This window comes from Artemia sp. Qi Xiang Cuo, chromosome 14, assembly GCF_049724085.1.
Source record: "Artemia sp. Qi Xiang Cuo chromosome 14, ASM4972408v1, whole genome shotgun sequence".
NCBI classification, from domain to species: Eukaryota; Metazoa; Arthropoda; class Branchiopoda; order Anostraca; family Artemiidae; genus Artemia; species Artemia sp. Qi Xiang Cuo.
The window spans coordinates 59,955,385-59,970,621 of record NC_142807.1 but is presented as its reverse complement, the minus strand read 5'-3'; the positions used below and the strand labels follow the sequence as shown (position 1 = coordinate 59,970,621).

Sequence of the window (15,237 nt, the reverse complement as noted above, 5' to 3'; positions counted from 1 at the left end):
GCCAGCTGAGTACGCTGGATGGCATTGGTTGTTTGTATGTTTTCTTGAGAGACAAAATTGGGTTTCCTCCTGCACCTGCAGAGTGGATTGCTCTTTGCTGCTCAATACGGGGTTTTACTCGAGTGTTTATTTCAAAAGATTGGCGCTAAGTTTGGAATAACCAGAAATAAAAGATTAAAATATTTACCCAGAACTAATCCTAGCACACTTAAACGAACCTTGCGCGTGTCGCGGTGTAAGCCGTGACACGCGCTAATTTTTTTTTTGCTGTAGCACCGAAAATTGCTGTGTAGCAACCAAAGTTGGGCAATTTTAGCACTTTAAGAACTGACCTAGGGGCAATCCTGTACACGACACTACCTCGTGGTATTTCAAATAAAAATAATGAAAAGTACCAATAGATATTACCGACACAACTTCGTCTCCCCCTCCATCACATAATCGCCCCCCCCCCCTCCCTAGACGAGATTCTGCCTACGTTCATGAAGAGCAGTAGAGAATATAGGGCTGAATCATTGAAAAATGCAATAATATGATGTGGTATATACTGTCTCATTTTCTCAGCCTTTTAAGTCACACAAAACATATCGACTGCAATTAGATAGGCGCTATCATCCCCCGAATCCGTATTACAGGCACAACATATAAATATTCTCGGACAGCAAGCAGGATTTGAGAATGACCTTTACCCCTTTCCCCCAAAAACCTCCTTCCATATTTATGGATTAGTAAATAGAGAGCTAGGAAATTTGTGCATAAAATTTGAGGCTCAAGCACACTCTTCCCACCTGCACAAAAAACCAACGGGTATCTTCCATAACAGCTGATGCACAATTATACATGCAAATAAGAGTTTCCCTTGTTTTGTTTTTAAATACAAGGTTCTTGCACCTTTTGGGCAAAGTTAAGTCTCACATCTTCGTCCAAATGTGGAGAAAAAAAAAACTAAAGTTGTGGCGGAGAAAATTTTTCTTATTTATTTGCATAACAAAAATCATCTTGAGCCAAATATAAAAAAATATTAGAAAATGAATTAAACAAAACGAAAAAAATTAGCCGTGTGAAGAGCAGAATTGCAATTCCTTGCGACGCGCGAGATTGAACCAAGGAGTCATCAATCGTGAACCTTGGCTTCATTCACTACGCTGTCACAAGGTACATGCTTCTTTAATTTTTCTAAGAGACTGTTCACCCACTTTTGATAAAGCAATTATAATGGTAAAGTTCGTTTTTTTGGAGAGGGGGACATTGTTTCATTTTATGAAACAATTTTAATCTGTAAATCTGAAGATAAATCCGTAACATTAATCCCTCAAGGCTTTGAACAGTCTGGGACTAAAGTGAGTTTTATTAGGCATAAAAATATACGGCAATTCAAAACTTATCACTGAAAATTTTATAAATACTAGTCTCAAAAACTAATAAATATTAATATACTTATTAATTAAGTAATTTAAAACAAAATACTAATAGATGCCTGGGTTCTGTGAAAGTACCCACAATACATTCTCAACATATTTCTTGAAGCTAAAGGTTTCATTGTTGAAATTTCCTAAGTACTTTACAAATCAACTACAGTTCATTTCTCCTTCAGAATAAGTGATACTCTTGATCCAACGATAATAGTTAGGTGTAAGCTAGAATATGACATGAATACTTTCTAAGGGATTGACCTATAGTTCGTTAATCATAGAGGTTGATATTTCATCAAGAGATAGCGTGTATTTCTGAATCAAAAAATTTCTGACCACCCAGATTGAAGTCTGGGTTTATGACAGTGCATGAATTACAAGATGAAAATGAATTAAAAATTAGAAAACCTAGAAGATGAATTGAAAATCAGAAGTAGATAAAAGGAGTTTTTCGAGAAGAAGGTCTAATGCCTTCTTTGGTTTGGACTATATATTTGCGCATTATGGGGTGGGGGTAAAGTGTTTGGAGAGTGTGAAATCAGAAAACAATTCTTACTTAATGATATGCAGAATAATTTTAGCTAACACATTTTGCATGCAGATCCGCTGTTCTTTCCCCCCCCCCCCCTTAATGTGCAAATGTGTAGCCAAATGTGTTTCTAAAGTATTATATTCTTATCATACTTAGGTAGATTTTATTAAGATTAACCTAACTTGACTTCTTGAGTGGTAGTGGGTATATCATACAAGTACCAATATAGAAAACAGCAAATAACAGAATAATTTGACTCTAATTTTTTTTTTACCTGGATTGAATTCAGACCTTAATGTTTTTGTTCTGTTGCTCTTGTAATCATAATGATACCATCACTCGTAATACTTATCCCTTTTTAGGTGCAAAGAACTTGTCTGAGAGAAGGCTCATGTGGGAGTTAAATGCAGGAACAATTTTTTCCCTTGACTATTCTGGCTACCCCTTCTATCAGTTATCTGATCCGATCAAGTTTGGTTGTGAGTTTGGTCGACAGTTGAAGCCAAGTATGGTCACAGTGGTTACTGAGCAGGTAAGTGAAAAAGAGTGGAAATCAAAGTGAGGAGCACTTTCTCATAGTAAAGAACAAACTCTTGCCCTTTCAGTTAAACCCCCCCCCCTAAAAAAAACGAGAATGTTTGTCTGACTCGTAAACACGTAAACAAATGAATATAAACAAATTTTTGATGCGTCTCTTCAAGTTTTTTTTGTACACCCTCTCCCCCCGAAAAATATCCTGGATACGGCCCTGTGTGACACCATCCCTCAATCTTTCACAGGTGCAGAACGCTGAGAAAGTAATTTCAGTAACTAAAAAAAATAAAACGAAATTTTTGGCAAAAACTGCATCATCATATGCATGATGATGCAATCCACTTATCTTTCGCCAAGATAGGATTACACAAGTATCTTTTGAGAAGTTGATTCTTCGGGGATATTTGGGCCATATTACCAATGGCACCATATCACCTGGCATTTTTTATGGCGAGCACATAAAGCAAAATATCTCAAAGCTCATACATTAAAGCAAGTTTTGTGACATAATTCACATTTGCCTATTAAGTAACTTGATTTTATGTCATTATCACAAATTCAATAATCACACAATTATGTATTTGAGACTTTGACTTTATTGAATATAAACAAACAAATAAAACACAACTCAAGGGCTGATCAATGATTCCTTGGGCCTGAATGTAGCCCCTGGAGAAGATCGAGTTTTCATTTCAATATATCACTGATTATTGACAGAACAATAAAGTGTTAAACTTTGAATCAGAAATAATACTGGAAAAAAAGGCACTGATAAATACTGAAAAAAGGCACTACTGAAAAGGCACTAGAGAATACTGAAAAAAGTCATTACAGAAAAAAAAAGAAGAGAATCCTTCAAAACATTTTTCATTTGTACTAGTAGAAAGAAGATGTTTTTATTTCCGGTGGAATAGGCTACCAGAATCTTTTATTTCCCGTGGAATGCTATTCCATAATTTCACTCCAACTTATTTTATAGAAAAAGCTGCTCTTTGCGTGTGACAAACATCTTAGATAAGAAAAAAAATATGTAGATGACGACATTGGATAAACATGATAATATGACTCTTAATTAACTAAAGTTTGCGTTAATTAAACTTGCTCCTAACGCAAGTATATCGGATTAACCTATTTTGCCCGCCCCCTAAATTTTGTTATCGGACCAACCTATTTCGTGCCCCCCCCCCGCTAAAAAAAATCGTGGATCCGCCCCTGCTCCTCGTATATACTATTAGATCATTCAACGCGCTCTCCATGGTCTTAAAATTGGTTTCAACACTTAAAGCTCGAAATGATAAAACTGTGTCATCTGCGAATGATATTGTCAAACAATCCTTCATCAGATTTTCCATATCCTTGGTATTAATGAGATAGAGGAGTGGCCGTAAAATTGCCCCCTGTGGAATTGTGCAAGTTATTAGGCGCTCTCGTGATCTTTTTGGTCCAACTATAACCACCTGTGACCTATCCGATAGATATAACTCAATCCAACTAACAATCCACGGGGGAAATTTATATTTCTTTAACTTTCTAACCAAGAGGCTATGGTTTACTGTATTAGTTTTGTAGTTACCGCATTTAGTTTTAATACTATTTTTACCCCCCCCCTTTTTTTTTAAATTCCCATTTATCACCTACCAGTGAAGGTTCAGGTTGTACCTAACTATATCAAACATTTAGTGGTAACGAAGTGTAAGTTAGAAGCGACTCGGCTCAACAGTAACCAAAACTATAAAAAACGGAATTTGGATATCAATAGATACATCAAACGAATCCGCTTATTATGCTGATTCAAAATATGTAAGATTTATCACGTTACCCATCAAAAGTTATGAGCCTCAAAAGTTATCCACGGTGAAAATATATATCCCTCGGGTCTTATGGTTCTTGATTTCATCCCATTCAATTCACTTTATAGGTAAACAGGTTTAAACAAGAGTGAGCTAACGGTTTAAAGTAAACACGGCAATTTTTAAAAGATTTATAAATTGTTTGTTCAATTGAATTAATGTCTGTGAATTATATTCCTTTAACAAAATAGAATTTTAATCAAATAGTAAGTTTTTAACCAATATTTTAGCCCTTTTCTATAGCCAAAATAGAGAGCAAAGGATGTCCATAAAGGGCTTAAAATGGAATTCCAAGTAAAATTTTAGGAAAGCTTAGTAAAATTTCCAAATTATATTTAGAAAGAGCATAAAAGAAGGCATCGAATGGCATTTTCACCTAATTCTTAGCTCAGTAGTGGAAATAACTCCAAATTTACCCAAGTCTGACTTTACTGCAAAACTTCAATTACCCTATTCCAGTTCAGCGCTATCATGGAGATAGATCACCATCATTAGTCTTTATTTTTTCACAATCCTCACCGCAGGTTACACAAGCATTTCAATTAATTATTGTGACCAAAAATTAATTTCACATGTAAAATCTAAAAAAAAATTTCTTAAGGACTGTTTTTTATTATTTACTATTATTTTATTATTTATTTTTATTTTATTCTTTTGTTATTATTATATTGTTTTTTTTTTTTATTTTATAGTGTAAGATTTTATTTTCAAGTAACTTGGTAATTTTAGAATTGTAGTAATTAGTAATTAGTGGTATTTAGTTTCATCAATTGCCAAAAAGGATCTGGGCCCCAAGAAGATGAAATAAAGTCCTGAAGCAAATGTTGACGATCAATATAAGTTTAATATGTATATAGCTTAAATGAACTTCAGGTTGACAAACATGATATTTTACTACAAGCATGGAAACCTTATAAAAAGCTTTTTTTTTATTAGGGGGAGATGAGGGGGAATTTATGTCTGAGATTGCCCGGGAAGCTCTGAAAAAATGCATAAGAAAATCGATTATTTGGCATCAAAGTGAATATTTTCATGTCAATATGATTGTTGCAAAAATGACTCACCCTCCTCTCATGTTTTTGTCTTTGTACACTAAATCTGTTGTGTATCTTGTCAAGGATTAGTGTGTTAGGTGACCACAGGTCAATTGGGGAATGATAGTGCCTGTCTTCCCCTGCCATAGATTTTGAAAAGTAGCTTATTTATGCATTTTAATTGAATGAAAAATTCTGTTTTAAAATTTTCTTTGGAAAATAAAAGAAGCATCCCGTCCCCTATATTTTGAATAATATGCCGCCTCCTATATTTTTGTGAATTGATGTTCCTTAATGACCCAATGCTTTGGACAAAATTTGATTAGAATAAAAATTATGTTTTGAAATTTCAGTATAAAATCTTTTAAAAGTAATTATTTGCTTTTGAAGTGATCATTCCACCTTATTTGTCTAATTCTGTGAATACCTTGCACGTTTTTTTTCTATCACTTCTTTTTATCAAGTGTCAAGCTCAGTTATTTTTCCCTTGCCTAACCTTGTCTTTTTAACGCCATTCTTAAAATAGGCTTTTTACCGCCATCCTTAAAATGGCTCAAGGCGTTTAACCCCCTGCCGATTACCCCCCCCCCCCCCCCCCCCTGTGGAAATTACTCCTCCGGAAAATACCCCCATGGAAAATATTCCTCCCGGAAAATACCACCCCCTGGAAAATAAGGTTTTCCAAATTTGAGAATTTTATTTGAGTTTTATTTTTTTAATTTCCATAAGGGGAAGGAATCTTGGTACTTGGGTATTATGCGCCGCTCACTCAAGTTTACGCTGTGCAAAATTCGAGAACACATCGTTTTTTCTGTTAGTTTTTTCGTTAGTTTAGAAATAAATTTGGGCTATAGATTTGCACAATTGGGGGGGGGGGGTATAGTGGGTCTGCGTGCAAAATGTGTTTGGTACAATTATTCTGCATATTAGATAGATAGATAAATAAGTGTATTTTAAAGGCAAATATACGGCGATAAACACAGTAAAACAAGATTAACGAAAAGCACAAATAACATAAACTTTGATCAGCGATCATCATAATATACTTAAATAAAACACTATATTAACCTAATAATAGTAGTTAATCAAACACTTCGTGGTAACGAACTGTAAGTAAGGAGCGACCCGGCTCAATGGTAACCGAAACTCTAGAAAACGGGTTTTTGATACCAATAGATACATCAAAAGAATCAGATTTCAATACTGATTTCAAATATATAATTTTCATCAAGTTTAGTGTTACCCATCAGAAGTTACGCGCCTGAGAAAATTTGGCTGATTTTCAAAAATAGGGGGAAAGACCCCCTAAAAGTTATAGAACCTTAATGAAAATCGCACCATCATATTCAGCGTATCAGAGAACCCTACTATAGAGGTTTCAAGCTCCTATCTACAAAAATGTGGAATTTTCCATTCTTTGCCAGAAGAAAGATCACGGATGCGTGTTTATTTTGTTTTTTTTGTTTTTTTTCCCAAGGGTGATCGTATCGACCCAGTGGTCCTAGAATATCGTGGGAGGGCTCATTAGAACGAAAATTAAAAGTTCTAGTGCCCTTATTAAGTGACCAAAAAAAATGGAGGGCACCTAGGCCCCCTCCCACGCTCATTTTTTCCCCAAAGTCATCCGATCAAAATTTTGAGATCGCCATTTTGTTCAGTATGGTCGAAAATATTATAAATATGTCTTTTAGGATGACTTAATCCCCCAAAGTTCCCAAGGGGAGGGCTAAAATTTATGAACTTAAACCAATGTTAACATGTAGTATTGGTTATTGGGAAGTATACAGAAGTTTTCAGGAGGGTTTTTTTTTCTGGTAGTGAGGGGGGGGTCGGGGGTTATGTTGGAGGATCTGTCCAGGGGGGAAGGGAAATTGCCATGAAGGGGGCGCCGGACTTGCCAGCATTATTTATTGGTTATTGGGAAGTATACAGACATTTTCAGGAAGGATTTTTTTTTCTGGAGGATGGGGCTGGAGGAGGGGGTTACTCGGGAGAATCTTTCCGTGGAGGTAGTTCCTTTGGCGTAGGGTACATTTCTATGAAGGGGGCGCCGGATTTCCAAGCATTATATAAAAAACGATCAGAAATTAAATTTAAAAAAAAACCAGTTTTTTTTCAACTGAAAATAAGAAGCAACATTAGAACTTAAAACGAACAGAAATTATAACGTATATGAGGGGGTTCTCTCCCAAGTCAATACCTCGCTCTTTACGCTACAGTTTTTTTTAGTGCTTTCAAAAGAGCTATCTATTCTAATTAAACGGCCTTTGGGATTCAGGGGTTTTTGAATTAAATTTGTTTTTAACTTTTAAAGTAAAGAGCGAGGTATTGACTAAGGGAAGAACCCCCTCATATACGTAATAACATATACGTAATAAAAAAAAACAATAAAAAAACAAGCGATACGGCTCAATAGTGATCTAAACTTTTAAAAACAGAATTTTGATGTCAATAAATGTATTAAAAGAATGGGTTTATAATGCTGATTCTAAATATATAGACTTTATTAAGTTTAGTATTACTCATCAGAGGCTACGAGCCTGAGAAAATTTACCCGGTTTTTTAAAGAGGGGGGAAACATCCCCTACAAGTGAAAGAATTTTAATGAAAATCACACCGTCAGATTCAGCGTATCAGAAAACCCTATTACATTGGTTTCAAGCTCATATCTGCAAAAATCTGCAACTTTGTATTTTTTGCCAGAAGAAAAATATACGAATATAGAAGTTAGTTACGTAAGTTAATTTGTAAATTACGTCATAACCAAATTTAGAGACATACATTTAGCAAAAGAAAAGTAAAATTTTTATGCAAATTTTGTTTACTTATTCAATGATGGTGAGCCAAAAAAAAAGTTGCATTAACTAAAAAACGATCAGAAATTAAATAAAAAAAACGAGTTTTTTAAACTGAAAGTAAGGAGCGACATTAAAACTTAAAACGAACAGAAATTATTCCGTATATGAAAGGGGCTGTCCCCTCCTCAACGCCTCGCTCTTTACGCTAAATTTTGACTCTTTATAACAAATTTATTTTTAAAAACAATAAAAAACTTTAGCAAAAAGAGTGAAGCTTTTAAGAGGGGACAGCCCCTTATATATACGGAGTAATTTCTGTTCGTTTTATGTTTTGATATCGCTCATTACTTTCAGATTAAAAAACTTGTTTTTTTTTTTATTTAATAATTGGAAAAAAGGTCTCTGAAAAAAACACGTAACACTTGAAAAAACACTTCAATGAAAAAACATTACATTTACTTTATACTTGGATTTTTTTTTTTTTTTTTTTAGTTAAAACAAAATTCCCAGATACCTTGCTTATTCTTCTGTAATTTTTTAGTGGCCATATACTTAGAAATAATTGTTTTCTGACTTTAAAATGTCCAAATACTTTACCCTCCGGAAAATACCCCCCCCCCTCGTGGAAAAGAAGGCTTTCCAAATTTGAGAATTTTATTTGATTTTTTTCCGTAGGGGGGAGGAGTTTTGGTACTTGTGTATTATGGACAACTCACTCAAGTTTACGCTGTATAAAACTCGAGAACAAAACCGGTTTCTTCGTTAGTTTTTTTTTCCAGCTTAGCGCGAGACAAGACAAACACAAGTGACATAATGTATGGGAAATATATAAATTGGGCTATTTTTTTGCATATTGGGGGGGGGGGGAGTAAAGTATTTGGATAGTTTGAAGTCAGAAAACAATTCTTTCTAGGTATATGGCCACTAAAAAATTACAGAAGAATTGGGAGGTGTCTGGAAACTTTGTTAACTAAAAAAAAAAAAAAAAAAAAAAAAAAAAAAAAAAAAAAAAAATCCAAGTATAAAGTAAATGTAATGTTTTATTTATGTGTTTTGTCCAAGTGTTAAATGTTTTTTTTCAATGACTGTTTTTCCAAGTATTAAGTATATATGCAGAATAATTGTACCAAGCACATTTTGCATGAAGACCCGCTATACTTTTTGTTTGGATGGGGGGGGGGGAATATATCTTAATGCAGTCAATGAGGCTACTGCTTCAGAAGGAATGACAATTATGATTTACAACCAAATACGATTTATTTTTCCTGTAACTTATTCCAGACAAATTATCCATGTTACATTCGCTGTTAATTCTCGAATCCTGTATATTAGACTAGCGCTTCAACATGGCTGAACATAACCATTCTTTACTATAACTTCAGGGGTTTTAGGGGGAGGCACCCACACTCTTAATTGTGGTATACTATTGGCCAGGATTCATTCTCTACTAAAAATGTGCGTAATGTCGGAAAAAGGGCGGAAATGCTTCCTAAAATGGGTGTAATCTTGATAAAAGATGCTATATGTTATTCAGTATGTCTAAGAACGCCATTGTGAACGTTTCAAGTTCCTGTGTACAAAAACACAAAATTTGGCTTTTCCCCCTGAGAAATTGCGTTACAACTTGTGTTTGTCAGTGTTTGTGCCTCTCCAAATCAACAAAAAAATTTGTGCGGAATTGTGAACAGCAGTGGAGAAATGTCTCGGTATCAAACACGCGATGTGTTGTATTTGTTTAGCTATGGTCTATCTTGTATATAAAACAAGCATTGTCGTGTTCTCAGTGTTTTTTTTTTTTTTTTTTTCAAAACTTAAGTGTACGTCAATCCTCCTTTCTTTAGAATTTGGGGCTAAGCTAGTAGAGGAGGGGGTGTTACTCGTGTCACTCACCCCTGCTGCCACCTATAACTTTTTTGCACCCCAAATACGGGCATAGCCTCCCTAGGGAGAATGATTACGTAATGGGGTCAATGACCTCTTTTTCCAAGGTCGATTTATTTGATGTTTCTATGTGTAATAACTCCGGGGCGAAGGTTGCACATGCGCATTGAATTCTAACGGGAACAATGTTATTGATCTAGGACTCGAGGGGGAAGTGAATTTCCGAGAACTTGATTGCGTAATCGAAGGGGAAGTGAATTTCCGAGAAATTGATTGTGTAATCGAAGGGGAAGTGAATTTCCGAGAACTTGATTGCGTAATCGAAGGGGAAGTGAATTTCCGAGAAATTGATTGCGTAATCAAAGTGTGTCAACAACAACAACACCGACCTTGACATTCGCTGAGAGCGTGCACTTACAACAACATCGACCGTGGAACACCTGTGCAGTCGACCTCAATTCACCTATCGTGAATCAATAATTCCCCTTAGAAACAACAAATTATTTTCCCCTTCTTGACAGATCAATCAATCAATGACATCATCTGTCAGACTTTAAAAATTTCCGCCTAGAAACATTTCTCCAGGAATAGATCCATATCATTAATGTCTTTGCCTCGGGAACAACTCTTTTGGTCGAACTCCAAAGGATATTAATAACCAAAGGCCATGGAAACAATTAGGCATAAAACATCTTAGCGATGAATTGTTTTAGCGCGCGAGAAGGTTTCCTATTAATTTGAAATGCGTTAGCACAGAGATGCCAATAACAAAGGAACACGCTGAATTTACGTTTAGTGATTATTTGGGCGAAACCGTTTTAGACAGGTTATGGAACTATTTCGGCGAAACAGATAGAGACATTTTAAAAGAAGATTTTTGAAGAGATTTTGGAGGAGGTTTTGAGTGTGGTCGTTATAATACACAAGTTTCATTTGAACAGTGTTGTGAGGTCCTCTAACCCAACCCCAAAGGGTTCCAATCCTCCTACCCCAACCCCGAAGGAAGCCCCCGGTCCTCAAAGCCCCCCAAACTCCCAAAGGCCCTCCACCGGTCCCCCAAAGGCCCACCCAGACCCCCAAATGCCATCCCCAGGCCCCAAATGTCCCCCAGGCTCCCAACTGTCCCCCCGGACACTCAAAGGCCCCCCAAGCTCCCAAAGGGCCACCGGCACCCCAAAGGCCCACCCAGACCCCCAAATGCCATCCCCGGGCCCCCCAAAGGCACATCGAGCTCCCAAAGGACCCACGGGGTCCCAAAGGCCCTCCACCGGTCCCCAAATGTCCCCCAGGCACCCAAAGACCCTCCCGGCTCCCCAAAGGCGCACCCTGACCCCCAACTGACAACTCCGGCCCCCCACGGCCCACCTCCCGGCCCCCAAGGCCCCCCCCCGCTCCCCACTGCCCCCCGCCCCTCCATGGACCCCACCCCCCTCCAAGGCACACCCCGCGCCCCCCGCGTTCGGGGCTGGGGGTTGTCTGAAAACTATGATTTGGGATGTGTAGTTTGCTACTTCAGTCTTTTCTGAGCTAAGGTTTCCTAGTATTTCCTAGGTGAATGTTGTCTGAAACCAATAGTTTGGGATGAGTAGTTTGCTATTTCAGTCTTTTCTGAGCTAGGTTTCTTAGACTTTCGTCGATGTGTGTTGAGTGAAACTTATGATTTGGGATATGTAGTTTGTTATTTTTGACTTTTCTGAGTTGGATTTCTTAGTCTTTCATAGGTGAGTGGTGTGTGAAACCTATGATTTGGAATGTGTAGTTTGCTATTTTCGACTTTTCTGAGCTGGATTTCTTAGTCTTTCATAGGTATGCGTTGTCAGAAAATTATGATTTGGGATGTATAGTTTGCTATTTCAGACTTTTCTGAGCTAAGGTTTTCTAGTATTTCGTAGGTGAATGTTGTCTGAAACCAATAGTTTGGGATGAATAGTTTGCTATTTTTGACTTTTCTGAGCTAGGTTTCTTAGTCTTTCGTTGGTGTGTGTTGTCAGAAACCTATGATTTGGGATGTATAGTTTGCTATTTTTGACTTTTCTGAGCTGGATTTCTTAGTCTTTCATAGGCGTGTGTTGTATGAAACCTATGATTTGGGATGGATGGATTGCTACTTTTGACTTTTCTGAGCTGGATTTCTTAGCCTTTCATAGGTGTTTGTTGTCTGAAACCTAGAGTGTGGGATGACTAGTGTGCTTTGTTTGACTTGTCTGAGCTAGGTTTCTTAGCCGTTCATAGGTGAGTGGTGTCTGAAACCTATGATTTGGGATATGTAATTTGCTATTTCTGACTTTTCATAACCGGATTTCTTAGTCTTTCGTAGGTGTGTGGTGTCTGAAACCTATGATTTGGGATGTGTGGGATTGCTATTTTTTTGACTTTTCTGAGCTGGATTTCTTAGCCATTCGTAGGTGTGTGTTGACTGAAACCTATGATTTGGGATGGTTAATTTGCTATTTTTGACTTTTCTGAGCTAGATTTCTTAGCCTATCATATGTGTGTCCTTTCAGAAAATTATGATTTGGGCGGTGTAGTTTGCTTTTTGGACTTTTCAGAGCTAGGATTCTTAGTCACTCATAGGTGTTTGTTGTCTCAAACTTCGAGTTTGGGATGAGTAGTTGGCTATTTCAGACTTTTCTGAGCTAAGGTTTTCTAGTATTTCGTAGGTGAATGCTGTCTGAAACTTATGATTTGGGATATGTAAATTACTATTTCGGGCTTTTCTGAGTTGGATTTCTTAGTCTTTCATAGGTGTGTAGTGTCTGAAACCTATGATTTGGGATGTGTAGTTTGCTATTTTCGACTTTTCTGAGCTAGGTTTCTTAGCCTTTCATAGGTATGTGTTGTCAGAACATTATGATTTGGGATGTGTAGTTTGCTATTTCAGGCTTTTCTGAGCTAAGGTTTTCTAGTATTTCGTAGGTGAATGTTGTCTGAAACCAATAGTTTGGGATGTGTAATTTGCTATTTCAGACTTTTCATAACCGGATTTCTTAGTCTTTCGTAGGTGTGAGGTGTCTGAAACCTATGATTTGGGATGTGTGGGTTGCTATTTCAGTATTTTCTGAGTTGGATTTCTTAGTCTTTAATAGGTGTGTAGTGTCTGAAACCTATGATTTGGGGTGGATGGATTGCTACTTTTGACTTTTCTGAGTTGGATTTCTTAGCCTTTCATAGGTGTTTGTTGTCTGAAACATATAGTTTGGGATGACTAGTTTGATATTTTTTGACTTTTCTGAGCAGGATTTCATTGCCATTCGTAGGTGTGTGTTGACTGAAACCTATGATTCGGGATGGTTAATTTGCTATTTTTGACTTTTCTGAGCTAGATTTCTTAGCCACTCATAGGAGTGTGTTGTCTGAAACTCATGATTTGGGAAGCACACGAAAACTTACATGCACACAAAAACTTACATGCACACAAAAACTTACACACACACACACACACACACACACAAAAACACAAAAAAAAACAACAAAACAAAAACAAACACAAAAAAAAATACAAAAAAAAAAAAAAACAAACACCCAAAAAAAAACAAAAACACAAACAAAAAAAAACAAAAAAAAAAAAAAAAAAATTACACATTAACAAAAAAAAAATCACAAAAAAACGCACAAAAACTTACACACACACACACTCACAAAACTTACACATACACACACGAAAACTTACACACACACACGCCAAAACTTACACACACAAAAACTTACACATGCAAACGAAAACTTACACACCCACACACACACACAAAAAATAACACACACACACCAAAAAAAACACACACACAAAAACACACACACAAACACACACAAACAAACACACACAAAAAATAACACAATCACACTAAAACAAACATTAAAAAAAAAAATTACATTCACACAAAAAATTACACACACACAAACACACAAAACTTACACACACACACACACACGAAAACTCACACACACACACTCCAAAACTTAAACACACACAAAAACTTACACACACACACACATACACATACAAAAAAACTAACACAAGAAAACAAAAAAAAACACACAAACACACACAAAAAATTACACACACACAAAAACTAACACACACACACACACACATACACAAAAACTCACACACACACACGCACAAAACACACACACACACACAAACACACAAATAAATTACACACACAAACACGAAAACTTACACACACACTCAAAAACTAACACACACAAAAACATACACACACACACAAACACACACACACTTACACACACACAAAAAACTTACACACACAAAAACTTACACACACACGCAAACACACACACACACACACACAAACTGACAAAAACACACAAAAAAATAAAACCAACACACAATAGATAAGACACAAAAAAAATTACACACACAAAAAAAAACATACACAAACGCACAAAAAATAACACACACACAAAAAAACTTAAACACACACACACACGAAAACTTACACACACACTCCAAAACTTACACACACACACACAAAAACTTACAAACACACACAAACACACAAAAAAAATTACACATGCAAACTAAAACTTAAATGCGCAAAAAAGATTATAAACATACACACTAAAAATTACACACACACGAAAAAAATAACAACAACAAAAGCTACGACACACACAAACTTACACACACACACACACACAAAAACTTACAAAACCAAGCAAAAACTAACACACTCAATAAAAAACAGACCCTCAAACACAATAACAAACATACCCACACACCCCCACAAAAAATACACACACACACACGAAAACATACACACACACTCAAAAACTTACACACACACAAACTTAAACACATACACACACACAAACACAAACTTACACACACACACACAAAAAAACTTAGACACAAAAAAACAAACACACACACACACAGACACACACACACAAAATTACAAAAACACACAAAAAAATTAAATCCAAACTCTAAATATAAGACACACAAAAACTTACACACACACACAAAAACATACACAAACACACAAAAACTTACACACACACACGAAAACTTACACACACACACACGAAAACTTACACACAAACACGCAAACACTTACACACACACACAAAAACAAACTCACACACCAACACACACACAAAAACTTACACATGCACACTAAAAATTACATTCACACAAAAACTTAGACACACACACACTAAAACTTACACACA

The 15,237-nt window shown here is 36.2% G+C and overlaps 1 protein-coding gene across 1 annotated transcript in view; it reads left to right on the top strand.

Annotated features, from left to right (window-relative positions):
* LOC148944707 (uncharacterized) overlaps window positions 1-15,237 on the top strand; it is a 117,698-nt gene that overhangs the window by 37,099 nt on the left and 65,362 nt on the right. The window contains exon 2 of the mRNA XM_089100083.1: window positions 2,307-2,476. Coding sequence (XP_088956209.1) covers window positions 2,307-2,476 — 170 coding nt within the window. The remainder of the gene's footprint in view (window positions 1-2,306; window positions 2,477-15,237) is intronic.